Below are 20,867 nucleotides of genomic sequence, written 5' to 3' on the forward strand. Positions count from 1 at the left end.
TCCAAGGAGGAAGCACTTCCTCTGTGCTGTTCCCTAACTTCTTTAGGACACGTCTGTTTTTCTGGATATACTCCCTGGCTCTGAAGAGCTGCATCTCCAGCTCTGATTTCTCACCAGGCTCCTTCTCAGCTAGGTGCACACCTCATCAGTGTCCCTGTGATCTCTTTTCCAAAGGAGGCCTTTAATCCCAGCGTCTTTGTTTCCATCCCGCTCTGTCTGCTCACCTTGTAGGTTACAAACCTTGGCGCACTATGGCTGTTTCTGTTATTTCCTAATCCAGTCTCTGCTAAATCATAAGATTTCTTAAGTTTGAGCTCTGTCTCTAGCCACCTATCACCTATCATCTTACCTATCACCTAGCTGTCAGTTACCTCCCATGCGTCTCTCCATCATCTTATCTGCCCAGCATCTTATTATCTGTCTGTCATCTGTCTGTTAATCTGTCAATCGTCTGTCTTTGCTACCTCTCTCTATCTTGGTCTTTATTCACTAATTCTGAGTACAGTAATTTAAACAAATTTCCTAAAATCAGTCCTCAGTGGCTATTCCTCCTATCAATCCATCTTCTACATGACATTTTTCTAAAATAATGTTTTCTTCATCATTTTTTATATAAATTTAAATTTTTTTATTTTGTACACATTGGTGTTTTGCCTGTAGTTATATCTCTGTGTGATGGTGTCCAATCCCTTGCAACTGGAGTTATAGGCTGTTGTGAGCTGCCATAAATGCTGGAAATTGAACCCGGGTCCTCTAGAAGAACACCCAGTGCTCTGAACCGCTGAGCTATCTCTCCAGTCCCTCGTCATTTTGTAATTTAAGATGTTTAGTGTGTGTGTGTGTGTGTGTGTGTAGGCAGGCACACGTGTGCCATGGCATGTGTATGAAGGTTAGAGGACAACCCTCAGGCAGGGTTCTCTCTAGCGGCTACATGGTGGGATCCAGGGCTAGAACTCAGGCCATCAGACCTGTGTACAGTTGTCTCTCTCCTCTGAGCCACTCTTCTGTCTTATGATTTCTTAATATTATCTTGATGCATTCATTCCACGCTCGTTTAATACCCCCTGGCCCCACTCCAGCTGAGTAGGACCAGGCTTTTCCTGCTTTATCTCTCATGCTACAATCAAAGTATCTTTCCGAGTCTGCACAGAATCATGAGTTTTGCATTTTACATTTTGGGCCTTTTTGTTGTGATTTTACTGCCTCACCCTCAAGAATGGTGCTCAAGCTCAGTCTGGTTTGTCTTAAACACAAGCAAGCTGTGCTGTGCCTTAAGGGAAAAATATACCCTAAACTCATGTGGGCGTGCGTTCTGGTGCTATTAGCTGAGAAGTCAGTAATGTAGTTTTTTTTTTTTTTTTGGTTTTTGGTTTTTCGAGACAGGGTTTCTCTTAAGCTTTGGAGCCTGTCCAGGAACTAGCTCTTGTAGACCAGGCTGGCCTTGAACTCACAGAGATCCGCCTGCCTCTGCCTCCTGAGTGCTGGGGTTAAAGGTGTGCACCACTACCGTCCGTCCGGCCAGTAATATATTTCAAATAAGGTATCTTTAAACAGAAACACATATCAAAGCAAGGTTATGTGTTACAAGTCAGTTGATGATATGTAAATGAGGCTCCCTAACTTTTTAAAACTGGAATCAGTGGTTCTGTTTCTACTAATTCAGTACTTGGGATAATTCTATATAATTATGTACTTGAAATGACAAGACTCATCTAATAGATGTGTTCATGCATGTGTATATTTGTGAGTATGTATTTTCTATCATATAGAATTATAATCTGTTTCTTATATATAATCTATATTACATAAAATATGCAATTTTAGATGCCATAGCTCTGCTTTTTTGTTGGAACCTTTAATGTATGTTATTTTTTTAAATCACCAGTCTATTAAGTGCTCCTGTGGAGCGTCTTTAGCCTGTTCATTTGATTTCCCACTACCAACTAAAGGAGGTGGAAGGAGACTGAGTCACCTCCTGGTGCTGCTGTGCACCCAGCCCACTGAGAGCACAGCGAAGGAAAGCTTGCTCCAGAGTGGAATCGTCTTTTACTTTTTGGGCACATTGCCCTGCGTCTCTGTGACTGCTGCAGCTGCATGAATGTCTCACCGCTTTTCCTGTACAAATCTTGACTTACCTGTGCCCCTTTCTCCCAAGTTTTGCTTCATTTTCTCGTCATTAGAGAATTTCTGATGTGATTCTAATGAAGTCAGTGAATTCTTACTCACTACAGAGAGGAGTCGAATTCAGTCCCATGTCCAGCTCTAGCCTTGGGGGGATTGTGCTTAGAGCCAAGGAGGAGGTCCCAGCAGGGGAAATAATTTCAGAATAGAGGCTTAATAAAAACTTAGAATGAACTGAAACTAGAGAATGAACAGTTCAGCAATATTAAATCATTTTGATGCCACCCCGAGATGAAGAATTACATCATGGAAGGGGGCACTTTAGAACTTGGCCTGTGTGACCTTATTTGCTCATTTCCTTTGAATAAGGAAGATCATCTGATTTCAAAAGGAGTGCCATTTATGAGGAAAACGTTCTAGTGAGTCATTTCAGTTTGAGTAAGTTGATTGTAAGATTTTCCCACTTGAGAGCCCCCCAAAAAATGAGCCCTCGGGTTCTGAGTGGTCTTGCCTAGCTGCCCTCTTAAGCAGTTGATGCATTAAGGGACTGACAGCCATCGCTGAGCAGACCACGGTCTTTGACCTCACGCAGTGCAGGGGACCCGGTGCTCCCTCGGGATTTCCACGTGAGCCCCGAGCCTGTTAGGGTGCTCTCCTCTGCATCCTCCTAGGGTGTGTGTCTGACCTGCTGGCTGTGTCATCGGCATGTGCTGGTCTATCGTGCAGACAGAAAGTGGTTTGGCATCGTGCTGTTTCAAGCCTTTTTGGAATAAATTCTACTTATTGATGTTAATTATGTATGTTTATTTATTCTTTAAAGGAATTTAACAGGCATATGCTGTATACAAATTAAAGCGTGCTATTCAAGTAAAGTTGATGAACTATGTATTAATAGGCCTACTTTCCGAGGATACCCACTGTGGCAGATACATGTAGGTACATAAATACATGAAGCGTTTTTTTTCCTCCTCTTCAGCCACCTCCTCCCTTATTCAAAGTGATTGAAGATTTGCCTAATAACACACTGAGCTCCAGTAATCTTAAGATGAAAATGGTGTCAGGAAGAGCACAGCGGCCAGCAAGATCTAAAGAGAGCAGGACTCAGACTAGAACACTCAAGCGCGACCTGGCGGGTAACGTAGAAAACAAAGAGGTAAGAATGCGCTATAATTCGACTCCAGCTTGCTGTGACCCTGCTGTCGCCTCAGCTCGTGATTTCAGGGCTGGTGTGTGGCTGGTGATATTGGAGGTGTGGTAATCTGAGGGAGATGTGCTGTAGCAGCCTACCACGGTGGCACACACCTGTAATTCCAGCACTTTCAAGGTAGAGGCAGGATCCTGAGTTTGGGATCAACCTGAGTTACATAGTGAGATGCTATCTCAAAACAAAACACAACAAACCCTAACAACTGAGTTCCATCTTTGGAACCCACACGGTAGAAAGAGAAAATCAACTCTGGCAATTGTCCTTTGATCTTCACGTGTGTTGTGGAATACACTCACATATTCATATATGTGCGTGCTAAGTAAATAAATGTTTCTAAAAGATGCTTTAAGTGAAAAACACATGCAGTAAGAAAGTAGGAAAGCCTGGAATGTAAAATATCTTACGAATTGATTTTATATTGATTATGTGTTAAAGTGGGTTATGTTGAGTTAAATAAGTTATATTATGAAATTGATTTTTTTCCTGTTTCTCTCTACTTTTATTAATGCTCTTGTTAGGAAATTTTAGATGCCATTTGTGACTCTTGTTGTATTTCTATTAGTGCTGCTGTAGAGGTCATAACGGGAAAAAACAGGAAGCTTGCTTTTTACACGGCCGCTCTAGAGTCTGTCACTGTACAGCCGATAGTAGGATCACTCTGGGAGAAAGAGCTCAAAAAGTTTTGTTTTTTAAAATTTACTTGAGTGTGCGTGTGTGCATGCATGTGTGTGCGTACGCATGAATGTGAACTCGTTGAGATCAGGACAACTTTCAAGTCAGTTCTCTCCTTCCACTGTGAGTTCCCAGGGTCAGACTCAGGTCACCGAGCTCGTGCAGCAGGAAATTTTGCCAAAACACTGAGCCATCTTATTGCCCCCATGTTCTTTTCTAAAATGATTTTTCTGTTCTTTTTTTAAATATTTTTTCTGCAAAGCATATATATTATTTTGAAATAGAAAGAAAATATAAATCTTCATAGAAATGTTTAACATTATCTTCAAGGAAACTTTTTTTTTCCATTCAAAAATTTACAGTTCCTCCCCTCCTCCCATTCCCCTTCCACTCCCCCACTCACTCTCCTCCCTCCCCCTCCTCCTCAAGAGAGGGCAGGGAACCCTGCCCTGTGTAAAGTCCAAGGCCCTCCGCCCTACATCCAGGACTAGGAAGCTTTGCATCCTAGTAGACTAGGGTCCCAAAAAGCCAGTATGCGGAGGTGGAGTAGAAACAAGTCCCAGTGCCATTGTCCTTGGCTTCTCAGTCAGCCCCCATTGTCAGCCACATTCAGAGAGTTAGGTTTGATTGCATGCTTTTTCAGTCCCGGTCCAACTGGCCTTGGTGAGCTCCCATTAGATCAGTCACACTGTCTCAGTGGGTGGACCAACCCCTTGCGGTCCAGACTTCCTTGCTCATCTTCTCCCTCCTTCTGCTCTTCAACTGGACCTTGGGAACTCAGTTCATTGCTCTGATGATGCACATGCAAAGTACACAGTGAATTTTCACCAACTAAATACACCCAGGCTACCAGCACCCACATCAAAAAATGGAATGTTACCACTCCCTTCTAGACTTTGCCGTTTGCCTCAGTGATAATATTCGCTGGGGAGAGTGAGTATTAGAGAGATCTTTGCATTACACATATGTACTAAGTATGTGTTCTGCCTCATACCTTAGGCTCTTGATATACCATAGGTTTGTTTAGTAAATACTATCAGTTTTCCTAAGCCGTTGAAGTAATCCTATCCTAACACAGTAGAGAGTTCTAGTTATCCCATCTCTTCAGTAACACTTGGTATTTTTCACATTAATTTAAATAATTTTTCTATTAGCACTTCAGTTATAAAACTTACATGTATGAAAGAACATATAAAGCAGATTCCAGGTGTGTTGGTTGGTGTCTTCCTTCTTGGTGCTTTGTTGGGGGGGGCAATATAAGTGAATGTCATATGCTGTGTATGGCTATACTTGGGGGGTAGGAGAGAGGAAGCATGGGTGGAAGGTCGGGGGCATGAATATTTCTTACTGTATATCGTGTTTAGTTCTGTTGGGTTGTTTGAAATAGGAGCTTCCTGTAGCTCAGGCTGGCTTCAGACTCATGACCCTGCAGCCCACTCTGAGTGCTGCCTACCTGCACTGTGCCTGTGTTCTGAAGTCTGGTGGTCACTGTGGACTAGACTGCCATGTTTTCAGTTGCACAACTGTCACTTACTGATGCAATCTTTTTGTAGAATGAATTGTCAGAAGGATTAAATAAAAAACGTTTGCAAATCTTATTGAAAGGCTATGGGGAATATCCAACAAAATACAGGTAAAACTCGGATTCTTTCATTCTAAGTCGGTTTTATTCAAAGCAGGGTTTTTTGTTTATTTAAAATTAAATTTTTGTTTCAGGATGTTTATTTGGCGTTCTTTGCTACAGCTGCCTGAAAATCACACTGCGTTTAGTAGCTTGGTGGATAAGGGGACTCATGTGGCTTATCTCAACCTTCAGAAGAAATACCCCATCAAAAGTAGAAAGCTACTGAGAGTATTGCAGAGGTACGCTCAGCACATTGCAGCCATGTAGGGGATGGGACCCAGGAACTGTGTGTTTTCCAAATCCTCTTCTCATAAAGTATTGCTTGGCCCTTGTGTGATATGTAGGACTGTTTTAAAATCAAAACACACACATCATGTATGGATGTTAGTTTGTGCTATGTTCCAGATATGTATGGTTATTTTAAAAATTAAACATACACACATCATGTATGGATGTTAGTTTGTGTTATATACCAGAAAATCATACTCTCTCCGGTAATCTAAAGGAACAGCGTGAAGTAGTGGAAAGAGCTTGGGATTTAAGACGAAAGACCTAGTGTTGACTCTTTATTCCGTCATTTAATAAATGATAAAAGGTATCTTTCCTCCCCATCCTTAAATTTTTGGCAGGAAATGGAATGGGAGCTAATCACCCCAACATGGAGATTATTGGGGTGTTTGAAGAGAGTGTCACTTAGAATGTTTACAGCGGTGTCTGGTTCATAGTAGACACATGGTAAATGCTAGTTGTAAGCCCTTACATCCAGCTGCAGCCCACCCCTGCATGGGGCGGAGCACAAAGCTGTGAGCTCACGTAAAACATTGGAAGATTGCTTTTTCAGTAACTGTATTGCACAGTTTTCAGGTGTGAACTTTGTAGGTGGCATTGTGTCACATCACAAGGCTGAGCACAAACGTCTTCATTGCTAGGTAAATGTGGATTTAATTTATGTAAAGAAACTAAGGCACAGAGAGATTGGGTAATGTGATTTGGTCACTTTTGTTAGAGCTGGAGTTGCTCCTGGTCTCTAAAATCCAAGACCTTTCTTCAGAGTGAAGTGTTTCTGATGAGAAACCGCAAGCTTTTGTAAGAGTAGGACCCCATAAAGAGCAGCCTGTGCGTCACTAGCTGCAGCAGCTGCCGTGAACCCTCTCGCTGCAGTGTTCCTCCCTCTCCGCAGCAGCCACTCTGCTGCCTCCCTGCACATGCATGCACATGTGTGCTGAGTGTTTGCATGTGTGCCTTTAAAGACTGGAGACACCGTGCCTCTAACCTGAGCATGCGCACTGCCATTGCCATTGACAAGAAGGCTCCTGTACCGCATACCCAATCAGCATCCCACTACTGACCGACGTGGGAAATGTTATGGTAAACTTGTTCAAATCTGAATTCAAACAAGTTACACATACAATGTTTGATCAACCCCGCCCCCTTGAAGTCTCTTTTATTTTTCTATTTTATTGTTTATTTGGCATTTTGGAAGCAGTGTCTGTGCATCCTAAGCTATCCTGGAACTTTAGTCCTCCTACCTCATGAGAGCTGGGAGTCTGGGCGTGTGCCACCACACCGACCCCCTGGAGCCCTTTTAATCTACAGATTCTCTTTGTTTCACTGGCAATGTGTTTGGTGAAGAACCAGGAATTACCTTACATACTCTATCACAGATTTTCTGAAGTTTGGTGGTTTATTCCCTTCCTAGTGTTTGCCCTATTTCTCTTTATCCATGATGTACTCGCCACTGATGAAAGGTCCTGACAAGATAGGACATGACCAGGCTGTGGTGGCGCATACCCTTAATCCCAGCACAATAAGTTTCAGGACAGGCTCCAAAGCTACAGAGAAACCCTGTTTTGAAAGAGAGAGAGAGGGAGAGAGAGAGAGAGAGAGAGAGAGAGAGAGAGAGAGAGAGAGAGTGAGTTAGGGTATGAATTTTCTCCACTTGGGTTTACTGGGAGACATCATAGGTGGTTTGTTGCTTCTGTTAGGAGACTCCCAGTCCCTGGTCGCTTCTGTCTTGAAGGTGTCCTGGTCGTGGGCGATCGTCTTCTAGATCTGTCGTGTCCCGGAGATTAGCAAACACTAACCATCTAGCTCTGTCGTTCCTTCTCTTTTATTTTGTGGAAAATTTCTACAAAGAAAATTTTCCAGGGGTTGGGAAAATGGCTCAGTTCATAAAGCACTTGCCCAAGGACCCGAGTTCAGTCCCCAGTGAATCCCCACAAAAACCTGGAGTCAGCATGCATATTTGCAATCCCAGTGATGGTAAGACGGAGGCAGAGACAGGCAGGTTCCTGACAGCTCAGTAACCCACTAATTAGTCTGGCTCAGTCAGTGAAGTTCCAGAACAAGAAGAGACCCTGTCTCAAACAAAAAGTGAAGGACACCTGAGGACCACAGCTGAGATTGTCCTCTGGTTTTCTCTCTTGGGCACTTGGGCTCCCTCACACACATGTAAAACATACATACAAAGAACAATAAGGTTCCCATCATCAACTTTTTTTTTAACCAGTTTTCAAAATAGCAAATTAATTATCTTAGAGTGCCCCAAATAATAAGTTTATACATTATAAACTAAGATTTAAACCTAGGCCTTTTCAGTGGGCTGGGTCATGAGAGGACTGGCATTTTACTTGTTTGCTAGTTTTCCTTTGTAGCCACCCTGTGCAATAGATAGCTACAAAGTGAGTTCTAGGACAGCCAGGGCTATTCAGAGAGACCTGGTCTACAAGGTAAGTTCCGAGACAACAAGGGCTACTCAAGCCCTGCCTCCAAAAACAATAATAATAATAATAATAGTAATAATAATAATAAATTTCAAAATAAGATAAAAAGTTTAGCAGAAATGTGTATGAGTCTGAATGAATTCAGAAAGGGGATTTATTAGAACGGCTTAAAATCTGTTGTCCACTTAGTCCAATGCTGTCCACCTGTCTACCAGCGGGAAGTCCAAGGATCCAGTAGTTGTTCAGTCCGTGAGGCTGGGTGTTTTAGTTGATTTTCAGTATGCACCAGAGTCTTGAAGGCTGTAATGCCTGTGAAAGAATGGACTTGCCATCATGAGTGAGGGCAAGCAGACAAAGAGAACATGCTTCCTTCTTCCTCGTCCTTTATATACACTGCTGCCAAAGGAGGGGCCCAGGTCAAAGGTGGGTCTGCCCACCTCAGAGATTAAGAGTGGGTTGTCCCACTTCAAATGATTTAATTAAGAAAAAATCCCTCACAGGTGTGCCCAGCCACTCCCGTTTTAGTTATTTCCAGATATAGCCAAGTTGACAACCAAGAATATCCATCACACAGTGTTGGCAAGGCTGTGAAAAGCCCTAAGAAAACAGAGATCCCTTCCCGGTGTCAGCGGCAGTGTACACAGACATCCGTGGAGGGTAGTGGAGCGGTGGCTACTGCAATGACAGCTGTGCATATCTTATGTGCTTACCTGCCTGTTGTCCCTCTTGAAGAAGGAGCATCTGTAATCGTATTCAGTGCAGCATTGTTTAGAAAAGCAGAAAGACCCTAAGGCCCAAACAGGAACCTTATTTAAATAAATGAGATTACTCAACACCAAGCTCTCATAGCACCAAGAAAACATCATGAAGATATTTATGCTACATAGACTTATGAAAACGTTTCAAGTATTAACTGAAAACTTCAGGCACAGAACACATACTTATGTAATACCACTATTTGTATGGGGTTAAGTTCTTCTGTTGGTGATGAGGACAGATTGGGTTCTGGGTTTTGGTTTGGTTTTGATGGGGTTTCACCTTGTATCCCTGGCTGGCCTGAACTTCACAATGTAGACCAGGCTGACTTTGAATTGCCAGAGATCTGCCTGCTTCTGCCTCTCCATTGCTGGACTCCAAGGTGTGCACCGCCACCACCCAGTGCTTCTGACGAGTGGAACTGCCTGATGGGGATAAGAGAGAAGGCCTTCACCAAATCCAGATCAGTTACTCAGACATTTTTTAATAATGCTGTCCCTTTCTAGTTTTTTTCCTTTTCTCATTTCCAGAACCCTCTCTGCGTTAGCTCACTGGTCTGCGATCTTCAGTGACACACCGTATCTTCCACTCTTGGCCTTCCCATTTGTAAAATTATTCCAGAACAATCAGCTCATCTGTTTTGAAGTTGTTGCTACTCTCATAAGTAAGTACTTCATGACTGCAGAACCAAACCGAGAGTGGGGCCTCACGTGTCTTCCTGGTGTCTTGGCACCTTTGCCACACTTAGGGAACCTAGAGCTCTTTATTTTTGAGTAAAGAAGTTTGGAACAGTCAAGTTTAGAGCAGAAATAAACACGTCAGCCACTTATACGTGGAGAGTTGGAGTTTTTAGACACTATTGTTGCAGGCTGGACTCGGTTAGAAAGAAGCAGGTCTCGCACTAGGTGGGGATTGGTTGTTTTCAGAGAACCACTGTCCAGTGGAGCCCTTTGCACACAGGACCTGCTGGTTAGTGCCCAGGTGCTGGCTGCTGCCCTCTCCCCCACATCTGAGGCTTCTAAAGTTGAGCAATTTGTATAACGCACTGTTCTCGGTGTTGGACTTTGATTTGCTCATCTCCCCTCGTAGCCACCCTGTGCAATGGCTAAAGCTATCCCCTTTCTGCAGATGAGGCCGAGGCAAGAGGACCCACGTACTCGGGCTAGTCAGGGCAGTCTGCTCCAGTAATTCACTGCGTGTGTCATTCTCACAGCAGCAGTTAAAGAGGTGGAAACCTTGCCAAGATGTTGTTTCTGGCTTAATTATTAGCTCAGATTCAATGTATGGCAGTAAATGAAGAATAGAATTCTAGAATTAGAAGACCCTCATAGACAGTATAATGCTCTGCTATTGAAACCTCTGCTGTCGGTTTGAGATGGTCGGCCATAACATCAAGGAACACAGCTTAAATCGCTGACGGCTCATGGTCCATTGTGGGAGGGGAGTCACGGCAGCCGTGTCCACAGGCTGCAGCAGGAAGTACCCACTGGTGCTGATGCATCACACGCTCTCCCCTATGCCTCCAAGGGCCCCATCATGGAGCAGAGCCACAGTACTGATGGTGGCTCTCCTCGTCTCATCGAGACCTCTCTGGAGATGTCCTCACAGACATGCCCAGAAGTTTGTCTCCTGGGTGATTTTAAGTTCTGTCAAGGTGACAATAAGGGTAAAGCAAAACACATAGCCCTTTGTTAATCAAAGACTGAAAATACAGGAGTCAGTAGGAAACAGAAGGCCCAACATGTTGGATTAGGAATGGTTTGGAAGTGTGTGTGTGTGTGTGTGTGTGTGCACGTGTTTTTATTGGCACATTTTCAACAACTGCTCAGAAGAAATTGGCAAATTCTCTTTATGCCTAAGTTACTATATTAACACCATGGAGTTTCATGTTCTAGAAACTAAACATATTATCTCTTCTTTATTCATGAGCATATTGAAAAGCAAAATAAAAAAAAATTATTTCATAGGGGCTGATGGAACTGGGCTGCGATCCAGAGGCTGGGGCAGGTGGACCACAAGTGCAAGGCCTGCCTTAGAACCTATAACTAAATAAATGAGTGAGTAAATAGCCTGGGGTACAGCTTAGTGGTAGCTTTGCCTAGCATGTATAAGGCCCCTGTGTCCAACCCACAGAACTAGAAATAAAAGCGTTCCAGTGCCGTTGCCTGTAATCCCAACATTAGGTTGGCTAAGACAGGAGCATCAGAAGTTTGAGACTAGCCTGGGAATATGAGCACGTACATGCATACATACATAGATACACACACACACACACACACACACACACACAGTGAGACTGTCTCAAAAATTCTTTTATAATACATAAAAGTATTTAAAGACAAAATTTCTGATTATTTTTTTCCTTTGTAGTCAATTGGTGTCAACATTGGTTTGAGTACTTTCCTAACCCTCCCATCAATATTCTTAGCATGATAGAAAATGTTTTGGCATTTCATGACAAGGAACTGCTGCAGCACTTTATAGAGCGAGATGTAACTTCCCAGGTAAGAAACAGAGGGACTTTAGAATGACATCTTTATTGTGAGAGCCAGGATTGACTTTGCTATGGATAAAGCAGTATTTTCCCCAATGACTAATGAAAGATATATTCTACTTTGTAATTTTTATTTTTAGATTAATTTATTTGTGTGTGTGTGTGTGTGTGTGTGTGTGTGTGTGTGTGTGTGTGTGTGTGTGTGCACGCGCATATACGTTTATGGGCTTGTGTGCAGGACTTACAATTGGGTTATCTAGCTTGATGGCCAACAACTGTGCCTGCTGAGCTGTCCGGCCGCAGTCTGTACTTTTAACAATTCACCATTCTTCTTTATTAAGTTGCCTTCCTGAAAGTCTATGAAGAGAGTCCAGGTAGTTGCTGAGGGTGCAGTTCAGTGGTCAAGCACTTGCCTTGTGTGCACAAGGCCCTGGGTTGATCCCTGGCCTGGGGTAAAGCAGACCTGTTGCCCAAATTCACAAAGTTCTTTTTATAATTAAACACTGAATATATTTACTGCATAATTTAATTTGCCATTGACTCTTTTGACTCTTGGATTATCAGTGTGATATCCATCGTTTCTTGTTTGCTTTAGCTGTACGCCTGGCCTCTCCTTGAAACTGTGTTCTCAGAAGTGCTGACAAGAGAGGAGTGGCTCCGCTTGTTTGATAATGTCTTCTCCAACCACCCTTCCTTCCTCCTGATGGCTGTGGTGGCCTACAATACCTGCTCTAGAGCACCTTTGCTCAACTCTACTCTTAAGGATGATTTTGAGGTAAATACCCATCCATGGAGAAGGTTCTCTAGACTGGAAATATGGTCAATGGTAGAGTGCTTGCCTAGCACACACAAGGCCCTGGGTTCTATCCTATCACCCACCAAGTCAACAACAAACCCCAATCAAGAAGTTCTCAAATCTCATTTGTTTATTCTAAGAAGTACATTTCTTTACTGAGAGCCTACAGGGTCGGGCATTGATGTTAGGTGGTGGAAATGTAATAGATAAAATGCTGGACCACATCCCTGGCCTCGTGATTATTGACAAGCGGGTTGTTATAACTGTGCTGTTCTCTCCTTTGTAAAGAGCATTTAACACTTGATTGTTGCTTGTTCTTTGAATGATCTCATGCGTGGCTTCTTTGGTCTGTGTTTGTCCAGAAATGTGTATAGGTAGAACTTGAGAGTTTTACTGTGCGCAGCCAGTTTCGAATTTTTGAGACAATGGCTTGTTATGTAGCTCAGGCTGGCTCAAACTCAGCCTGTAGCACAGGCTAGCCTGGAACTCACAGCAGTCCTCGGCCTTTGCCTCCTAGTGCTGGAACTATAGGCCTGAGACCTGTGATAGCAGCACTAGGAGGCTGAGGCAGGAGGATCACAAGTTTGAGGCTAGTTTGGACATTGTAGCAAATTCTGCACTAGCCTAAACTGTTCCACAGTGACAGAGAGCCTCCTCTTCCCCTCTCTGTGCTCCCAGGACTCTGGCTTCATAGCTCAGACCTCACCCAGCTAGTGTTTTCCCCAATCTCTTTAAGGCCAGTTGCTCTGTTTCTCTTGCCCTGTGAATGTGCGTCTCTGCATCTCATGGTGTCCTCGTTTTTACTGCTCCTGCGTAATAGCGAGCTTTACTGCGTAAACTCTGATTTAAACATCAAGTTTTCTTACAGTATTTTTTTCACCATCGGAATAACCTGGACATAAATGTTGTAATTAGAGAAGTTTATCGTCTCATGGAGACTACGCCTGCTGATATTCATCCAAGAAGCATGCTGGATGCTTTTGTTGCATTGACCAAAGGGCAATATCCCATATTTAATCAATATCCAAAGTTTATTGTGGACTATCAGACACAGGAACGAGAAAGGATCAGGAATGATGAATTGGATTTCTTGAGAGAGAGGTAATCATGTAATCATTCTTGATATAAACGAGACAGGCTTGATATAAATAAGAAAGACTTTTTCTTCAGGTTATTTTTATTTATGTGTATATATGTGTCCCTGCATGGGCTTGTGGGCACTGTGTGTGTGCAGGTGCCCATTGAGACCAGAGGATAGCAGATCCCCTGGAGTTACAGGTGGTTATGGATGCTAGAAATCGAACCTGGTCCTCTGCAAGAGCAGCACACAATCTCAACCTCTGAGCCTCTTCTCCAACCCCAAGTAAAAACTTTTAGTGAAAAGTCAGTTTGAATTCTAAAGTATGTTCATAAAATCCAAATTCGAAGACTAGAGGTGTCTTCAAAGATGCCTAATTCCTCCTGTATCTGAAAATAAACCACATAGTGGACTTTCAGCAGGTCCTACATTTTATATCTTGGTTGTTTTGAATTAAATTACTTCACTTTCTTGTTTGTGTTTTTCTAATAATAAATATTGTCTACTTCAGGCAGACAGTTGAAAATATGCAAGCTGAAGTCAATGAACAGAGAGCTGAGGATGAGGCTTGGTACCAGAAGCAGGAGCTGCTTCGTAGAGCTGAGGAGACGAGAAGAGAGATGCTTCTGCAGGAGGAAGAGAAAATGGCCCAGCAGAGACACAGGTGCAGTCCTCGTGACCCAGCAGGGACACAGGTGCAGCCCTCGTGACCCAGCAGAGACACAGGTGCAGCCCTCGTGACCCAGCAGAGACACAGGTGCAGCCCTCGTGACCCAGCAGAGACACAGGTGCAGCCCTCGTGACCCAGCAGAGACACAGGTGCAGCCCTCGTGACCCAGCAGAGACACAGGTGCAGCCCTCGTGACCCAGCAGGGACACAGGTGCAGCCCTCGTGACCCAGCAGGGACACAGGTGCAGCCCTCGTGACCCAGCAGGGACACAGGTGCAGCCCTCGTGACCCAGCAGGGACACAGGTGCAGTCCTCGTGACCCAGGACACAGGTATAACCCACTGCCATGGGAAACTGAGGACAGGAGTCAGATAAGTTCTGTTCCCTTGCCTTTCTTACATAGAAAGAACACTGTTTGTAAAGTTACCCAGTGTAATTTCCATTAAGCAAATATGTAAGGCAATAAAAAGTGCATATGCAACCTAAACTTTATGTAGTAAAATTAATCCTAAAGCAATGTTGAATCTGGCCCCCTGCATGAATTTTCAGATGTAATATAAGCGCTAATGTATTTTGAAAAACTTACGTAATAGCAGTGTTCACTCTAAGCCAGGCATGATTCATGCCTGTCATCCCAACACCTGGGGAGGCTGAGGCAGGAGGATTGCCAGTTTAAGGTTAGGCTGGGCTTCATAGTGAGGTTCCAGACTCGCCTGGGCTACAGAGTGAGACCTTTTCTCTGTTTTGTTCTTTTTTAAAAAAATCATTCTATGTTAGGCAGAAATGCTTTGTAATAGAGTATAGGAAAATCACTCTTGGTGCAACGTAATTTTTGGAGTTTTTTTGATTGTTTTTGAGACAGGGTAGACCAGGCTGACCTCAAAGTCACAGAGATCTGCCTGCATCTGCCTCACAAGTGCGTGGATTAAAGGCGTGCGTCACTACCACCCAGCACAATGTAATTTTTAAAATTATGTTTAACCATAACTATATGATCCAAACAAATTGAAACATAAATCGCTTATCTACTTATGCATTTAGAACCTTGGCAATGCCAAGTGTGGTGGTGCATATTTTTAATACCACCATTTATAAGGCAGAGGCATGTGGATCTCTTGAGTTCAAGGATAGCTGGGTTGCATAGTGAAACCCTGTCTCAAAGCCAGCAAACAAATAAGATCTTTGACAAGAAGCTGGAGAAATGACTCAGTGGTTAAGAGTATTTGCTGCTCTTATATAGAACCTGGGTTTGGTTTCCCGCACCCATTGGGCATTGACAACCATCTGTAACTTCAGCTCCTAAGAGTCCAATGCTTCTTATGACTTCTGCAGGCTCCAGACATGCTTGTGGTACACATACATGCATGCAGGCAAACACTCGTATACTTAAAATAAGGTTTTAAACTTTTACACTTTGGCAAAGGTGGAAATCTCTTGCCCAAGTTTCCCTAGTACTGGGGAAACAGGTGTGTACCTCACACACACTTGGGAAATTGGCTTCTCCCCGTCTTTGTTGAGTCTTATTTCTCCGGGTGATTTAGAGCAATTGCAGAACTGATGACCTCCACTAAAACTACAAAGGATGTGGGTGTCCTGCTTGATGCCATTGTAATGATTTTGTGGTGATCCTCTAGTTGAAGAGTATCACTTTACTGAAACGATGTGATAACATTTGGCTGCAGCTTGCTGTTAGAACACTGGCCTTGCATGTAAGAGGCCCCTGGACTCCATCAGGGCGCTGGGAAAGCGGCTCACAGGTAGACTGTTGGAAGGTAAAGTTGAAAGGATGGCCAGTTGCCCTCACCATGACCCTCTTGAGTACTGGCTTTGTTTCTTGTAAGCACAGTTGTGTTATAGTGGACAAAATGTATCCAAATAGCACAAGCAACTCAATGGTAGAAAAAAATCAAAGGTGTGTTGGAGAGTGCTTTGATATAGTTTGTTTTTCAGGCTCGCTGCTGCAAAAAGAGAGCTGAAGATGAAGGAAATCCACTTGCAGGATGCTGCTAGGAGACGCTTTCTCAAGCTTCAGCAGGGTCAGCGTGAGATGGAGCTGCGCCGGCTGGAGGACGAAATCGAGAGAAAGGTTCATCAGCTTTAATCTTACTCAAGGTCTCCCTTTAGCCTCATGGAACGAGCACCTTCAAATTACGTAATGGTGCTGGAGTCCGTGAAAATACTAAAACAGCTCCCCCAGTTTTATTTCCTTAACATTCAGCTATCCTTTGGGAGTGGTCCTCAAGACAAGGCTTCCCTGTGTAACAGTCCTAGCAGTCCTGGAACTCTGGAAGTTGCTTTGTGACCAGGCTGGCCTCGAACTCACAGAGATCCACCTGCCTCTGCTTCCCAGGTGCTGGGATTAAAGATATGCACCACCACTGCCTGGCTAAGCTATCATTATACCAAGAAATTAGTCAATTTAATGACTGTTTGTTTAGAAGTGAAAGCCTGCCAGATGTTGATTATGAGCTGGGGGAGATATTCTTCTTTATTATAAAAATTCACATATGATCAATACAGAAAGAATTCCAGTCCAGAACATCTGGAGCTAGAGAGCTGGCTTCCTATGCTTCCTCATCTCTCTCTACAGCTGAGATGTCTGGAGTGTTGGTGTTTTACGTGTGTAAAAGTGATTAGCCATGGCGAACTCACCAGTGAGTATAGCCACAGTGAAGAGAAGCTGTTCATAAAGACAACATGGAAAGACATTAAACAGTCTTTAAGACATGGCACAAAAATAGAAAGCAAATGAAATTTATATAAACACGAGAAAATATAATTACTCCTCTACCTTTAGAAACAGGAAAAGACTGCGTAATTAACCATTTTCTAAAAACAAAACCCAGGTTAGTCTCTGCAGATGAAATGTCTCCCGATTAACCGTGACATTTCTAACCAGATAGGCTCCAGCCTGTGTTCATTCCCCTTTGCAGTCTCACATAGCTGTGTTTGCCCTGCAGTGTGTGGCTGGGTATAGCCCTTCTCTGGTGTAAGTGTCTTCAGCTGGCTTTTACCCTTGCCTCTTAAAAATGTTAATAGTGTCATTTGTTTTTAATAGTATCTTAATTTTAAAATTATTTGCAAAGTGGGTAGTTGTATCAAAAACCTTGTGACACTCAAAGCCTAAAATATTTACCCTCTGTTGCTTTGTAGAAAAGGCTTGCAGGTGTATCTGAACATTGACTGTCACGAGTGAGTTAGGGACCTAGACAGTGTGCCATTGCCCCAGCACCGTTTGTTGTTAGCGCTGTGCTGTGTAAAAGGAACAGTGGGCTGTGTTCCACCCGGATCCTGGCTAGCTCTACCTGAAATAATTACACGGAAACTGTATTCTTTTAAACACTGCTTGGCCCATTAGTTTCAGCCTCTTATTGGCTAACTCTCACATCTTGATTAACCCATTTCTAATAATCTGTGTAGCACCACGAGGTTGTGGCTTACCGGGAAGAATCTTAACCTGCGTCCATCTGGGAGAGGAGAGCTATAGTGTCTGCCTCATTGCCTTCTTCCCAGCATTCTGTTCTGTCTACTCCACCCACCTATGTTCTGACCTATCAGGCCAAGCAGTTTCTTTATTAATTAGCCAATGAAAACAACAGAAATACAGAAGCCTCTTCTACACTAGTGCTGGGTAACATTGTTACTGCATAGACCCACTTGTCTCCTCGGTCTTCACCTTCTTTCTTCCTGTCCAACAGCACTCTGGGTGACAGCAGTGGTGACTCTTTAGCCTGGCCTTGTCCTCACTCCTTGTTCTTCTGAAATACTTACATTCCAAATGGAGAATCCCATTTTTCTGGGTCCTTTCTCTCTTCGATTGAAATTCTTCTCATTAGGATTGTATTCAATTTATCTTGGAAACTTAAAACCTAGTTTCGATAAAATATGTCTTGTAAAACATTTAATTTAATACTTCTTGTTTTGTTTAGGGCTAATTAATTTTAGTTGGCTTTTACACTCTGCAGTTCTTTTAAATTACTTCATCCAGTGAATCAAATTAATAGCTTTGTATTCCTAATAAAAAGTATATATTCTTTCCCAAAAGTGGTCCATGCTCAGAACTCTGATGTCTTTATCCCAAATCCTCTTGACATACAGTGAGGCGTCCTGATTCTTCTAAGCAGCAGCAGAGAGACCCTGCATGTCCTTCCGGCTGCCTGTTCCTGTGCTGTGCTCTGCCTCTGCCCCAGCTCCAGCAGGGGCTATGTATGTGGCTGTGGACATCTACACACAGACCCGTGTGATCTTCTTGTAGAGCTGTTTGTATCTCTGAAAACTCATAATCAATGACTGTGCCCTCCACAGAGAGTGGTGCTCTCCTTCCACACTCTTCTCCTCTGCTGCCAGGACCTCCCCTTAGCTAGTGCTTTCCCCGTAACTTTCTCAAGGTCAGTTGCACAATGTTTATTTCACCCCTTGAGTATGTGTCTCTGCATCCCACGGTATCCTTATTTTTACTGCTGCTTCTCTTGAGAATTTAATAGCATGCGTTTTAGTCAACAGGTATTTGGTAGTGACCAAAATTGCAGCCATCCAGTCCTTAAATGTTCGCTGAATGGATGATGGGGATTAACAGTCGGACAGTTGATTGGCTGTGGTTTTGTTGTTTTGTTTTCCAGATACACATCGTTTACTCTCTTCGCTCCCTTAAAAATAACTGGGTCTGTAGGCAGCCAAATACTTAGGAAGATGCTGTAGAAAGTCCCTTACCCTACTCCTGTCTTACACAACTGAGAGCCCCAAGTAATCAGACTTGGGGACAGTGAGCTCCATTAAGCACGATCTCCATGCAGAACACGGAGCAGTCAGACAAGTCACAAGAAACCTGAACTTACCAGTTGTCAAGTCAATTAAAGCTTTTTTACAATTGAATACGTTATTTTTATAAGAGTAAGCATTGCTTCTCTCCACCCTAACTTACAGTTGTTGATTTTCCGTAACTGGGAACTGGTTGCTGTAATGGGGAAGAGCTGCCACCTGCTAGTCAGTCTGTCTACGTGGGCATATGGCAGCTGTGCATGCTTTTTAAAAACACAAGCTTAACCCAGATTAGCCCTCGATTCCGAGAGTATGACTGTGTTACCAGCTACTCTGTTTTAAACCCAGTTCCTGGTGATTGCTGTTAATGGAATACCCAGATTACAATATTATTAAATCTATGAAAAATAGTGCTGTGAGTTCATAGGGACCTTGTCAATTTGTAATTTGTTCATAGGTACAAATGAGAGATGAAGAAATTGCTGCCACGGCCAAAGACCTGGAAATGAGAGAGCTGGAGCTCGAATTACAGAAGCGACTTTATGAGAAGGTAGAGGCCAGCGGGCATGGGAGGAGCACTGTCCTTCAGCCCCTGCAGACTGCTGGTCTGTGATTTATATTGTGCATTTTATTTACTCTTGAAGCAGACTATCATGTCACCCAGGATTGTAAATTAGCGGATGTCGGAATGTGTATGTGCAATGCTTAGAGTCACGGCTCTCTGGCAGTGCAGTCAGCTTTGGCCTCAGGATGGCTTCCCATTTGCTAAGGGAAAAGGCCGACAGGCCTTTATGCAGCAGGGACTGAAGTCCCTTATCTGAAGACCTGAGCGAGCTTTTCCACCCTGCGCAGTGCACGGTGCTCAGAACCCAGGACCCTCCCAAATCTAAGCGGCTGCGAGTTGAGCATTTAGATAAGGGAGAGTCTCTGAACCTTCGGTAGGAACATGAAGCAAGAAATATAAATCTAAATTGCCTGGAATTAAATAGAAAGCATGTGGTTAGGGTATATGTTTCAGTTTTTATCATTGAAAAAAATTGTTAATGTAAGTTTTTATTTGAGAAAAACATTTTGTTACTCATCCAGTATTAATTAGCACAGTGTGATGCAAGTCTCTTTCTGAATGGCTGTAGATCTTCATAGTTATCATCTGTAGCGGCTGCTGTTGAGTCACACATTATTTAAACTTTAATGTTTGGGCCGGAAAGACAGCTCAGTGGGCAAGAGCCCTGACGGTTCTTCCCGAGGACCCAGGTTCAATTCCCCGTACATACACCGCAGCCAAAAACCATCTGTAACTCCAGTTCCAGGGTGGAGCGGGGTAATCTCCTGCCCTCTGTGGCACTCTGTGCACACATGTGTGCTCTTAAATGCACGCAGGCACAACACCCACACACATAAAATAAAAACAATAAATCTTAAACTTAAATGCTTAAATTGCCTACAATTTTTAGTAATAAACGTCTTTGTCATCTTTGTACATGTACCTTTTCTGTATGTAATTGAAAAATATTTTTATCTTTAGGTAATTGTGAAGGTAGTTAAGCTTCTTGTACATCATTAGAAAAATCTCTGAGTGAAGCAGTAGCTCCCGGGTCTTGAGCAGTGGCACAGCAGTGACTCCGGCCCCAGGGCATTGCACATGCGTGGTACACATACATCGTGCAAGCAGAACACTCATGCACATTAAATAATTTTTTTTCCTTTAAGAAAGAATTCCTGGGGACTGGAATTTCATCTTATTGTTTTATAACACTGAGTACTGCTCCTGCAGAGAACCAGAGTTTAGTTCCCGGCACCCATGTCAGGTGGCTCACAACCACAGTAACTCCAATTCCAGGACCTGTGAGGACACCTGTACCACACACACAGAGACAAATTTAAAACAAATCTTAAGGTAGAACACAGGCCCCATGTTTAATCCTAATACTGTAAGAAGAAAACTCATATCCTTAGCAGTGGTTAGTG

The 20,867-nt window shown here is 43.3% G+C and overlaps 1 protein-coding gene across 4 annotated transcripts in view; it reads left to right on the top strand.

The window, feature by feature from the left end:
* The window catches only part of Tbc1d31 (TBC1 domain family member 31), a 54,013-nt gene that overhangs the window by 24,109 nt on the left and 9,037 nt on the right, over nt 1–20,867 (top strand). For all 4 annotated transcript variants that reach the window (XM_048457095.3, XM_048457096.3, XM_048457094.3 and 1 more), the window contains exons 8-17: nt 3,098–3,274; nt 5,554–5,633; nt 5,717–5,863; nt 9,634–9,767; nt 11,474–11,607; nt 12,193–12,372; nt 13,262–13,494; nt 13,983–14,135; nt 16,092–16,227; nt 19,357–19,449. In XM_048457095.3, coding sequence (XP_048313052.3) covers nt 3,098–3,274; nt 5,554–5,633; nt 5,717–5,863; nt 9,634–9,767; nt 11,474–11,607; nt 12,193–12,372; nt 13,262–13,494; nt 13,983–14,135; nt 16,092–16,227; nt 19,357–19,449 — 1,467 coding nt within the window. The remainder of the gene's footprint in view (nt 1–3,097; nt 3,275–5,553; nt 5,634–5,716; nt 5,864–9,633; nt 9,768–11,473; nt 11,608–12,192; nt 12,373–13,261; nt 13,495–13,982; nt 14,136–16,091; nt 16,228–19,356; nt 19,450–20,867) is intronic.

The sequence above is a fragment of the Myodes glareolus genome, chromosome 19, assembly GCF_982192425.1.
Source record: "Myodes glareolus chromosome 19, mMyoGla1.1, whole genome shotgun sequence".
Lineage (NCBI taxonomy): Eukaryota > Metazoa > Chordata > Mammalia > Rodentia > Cricetidae > Myodes > Myodes glareolus.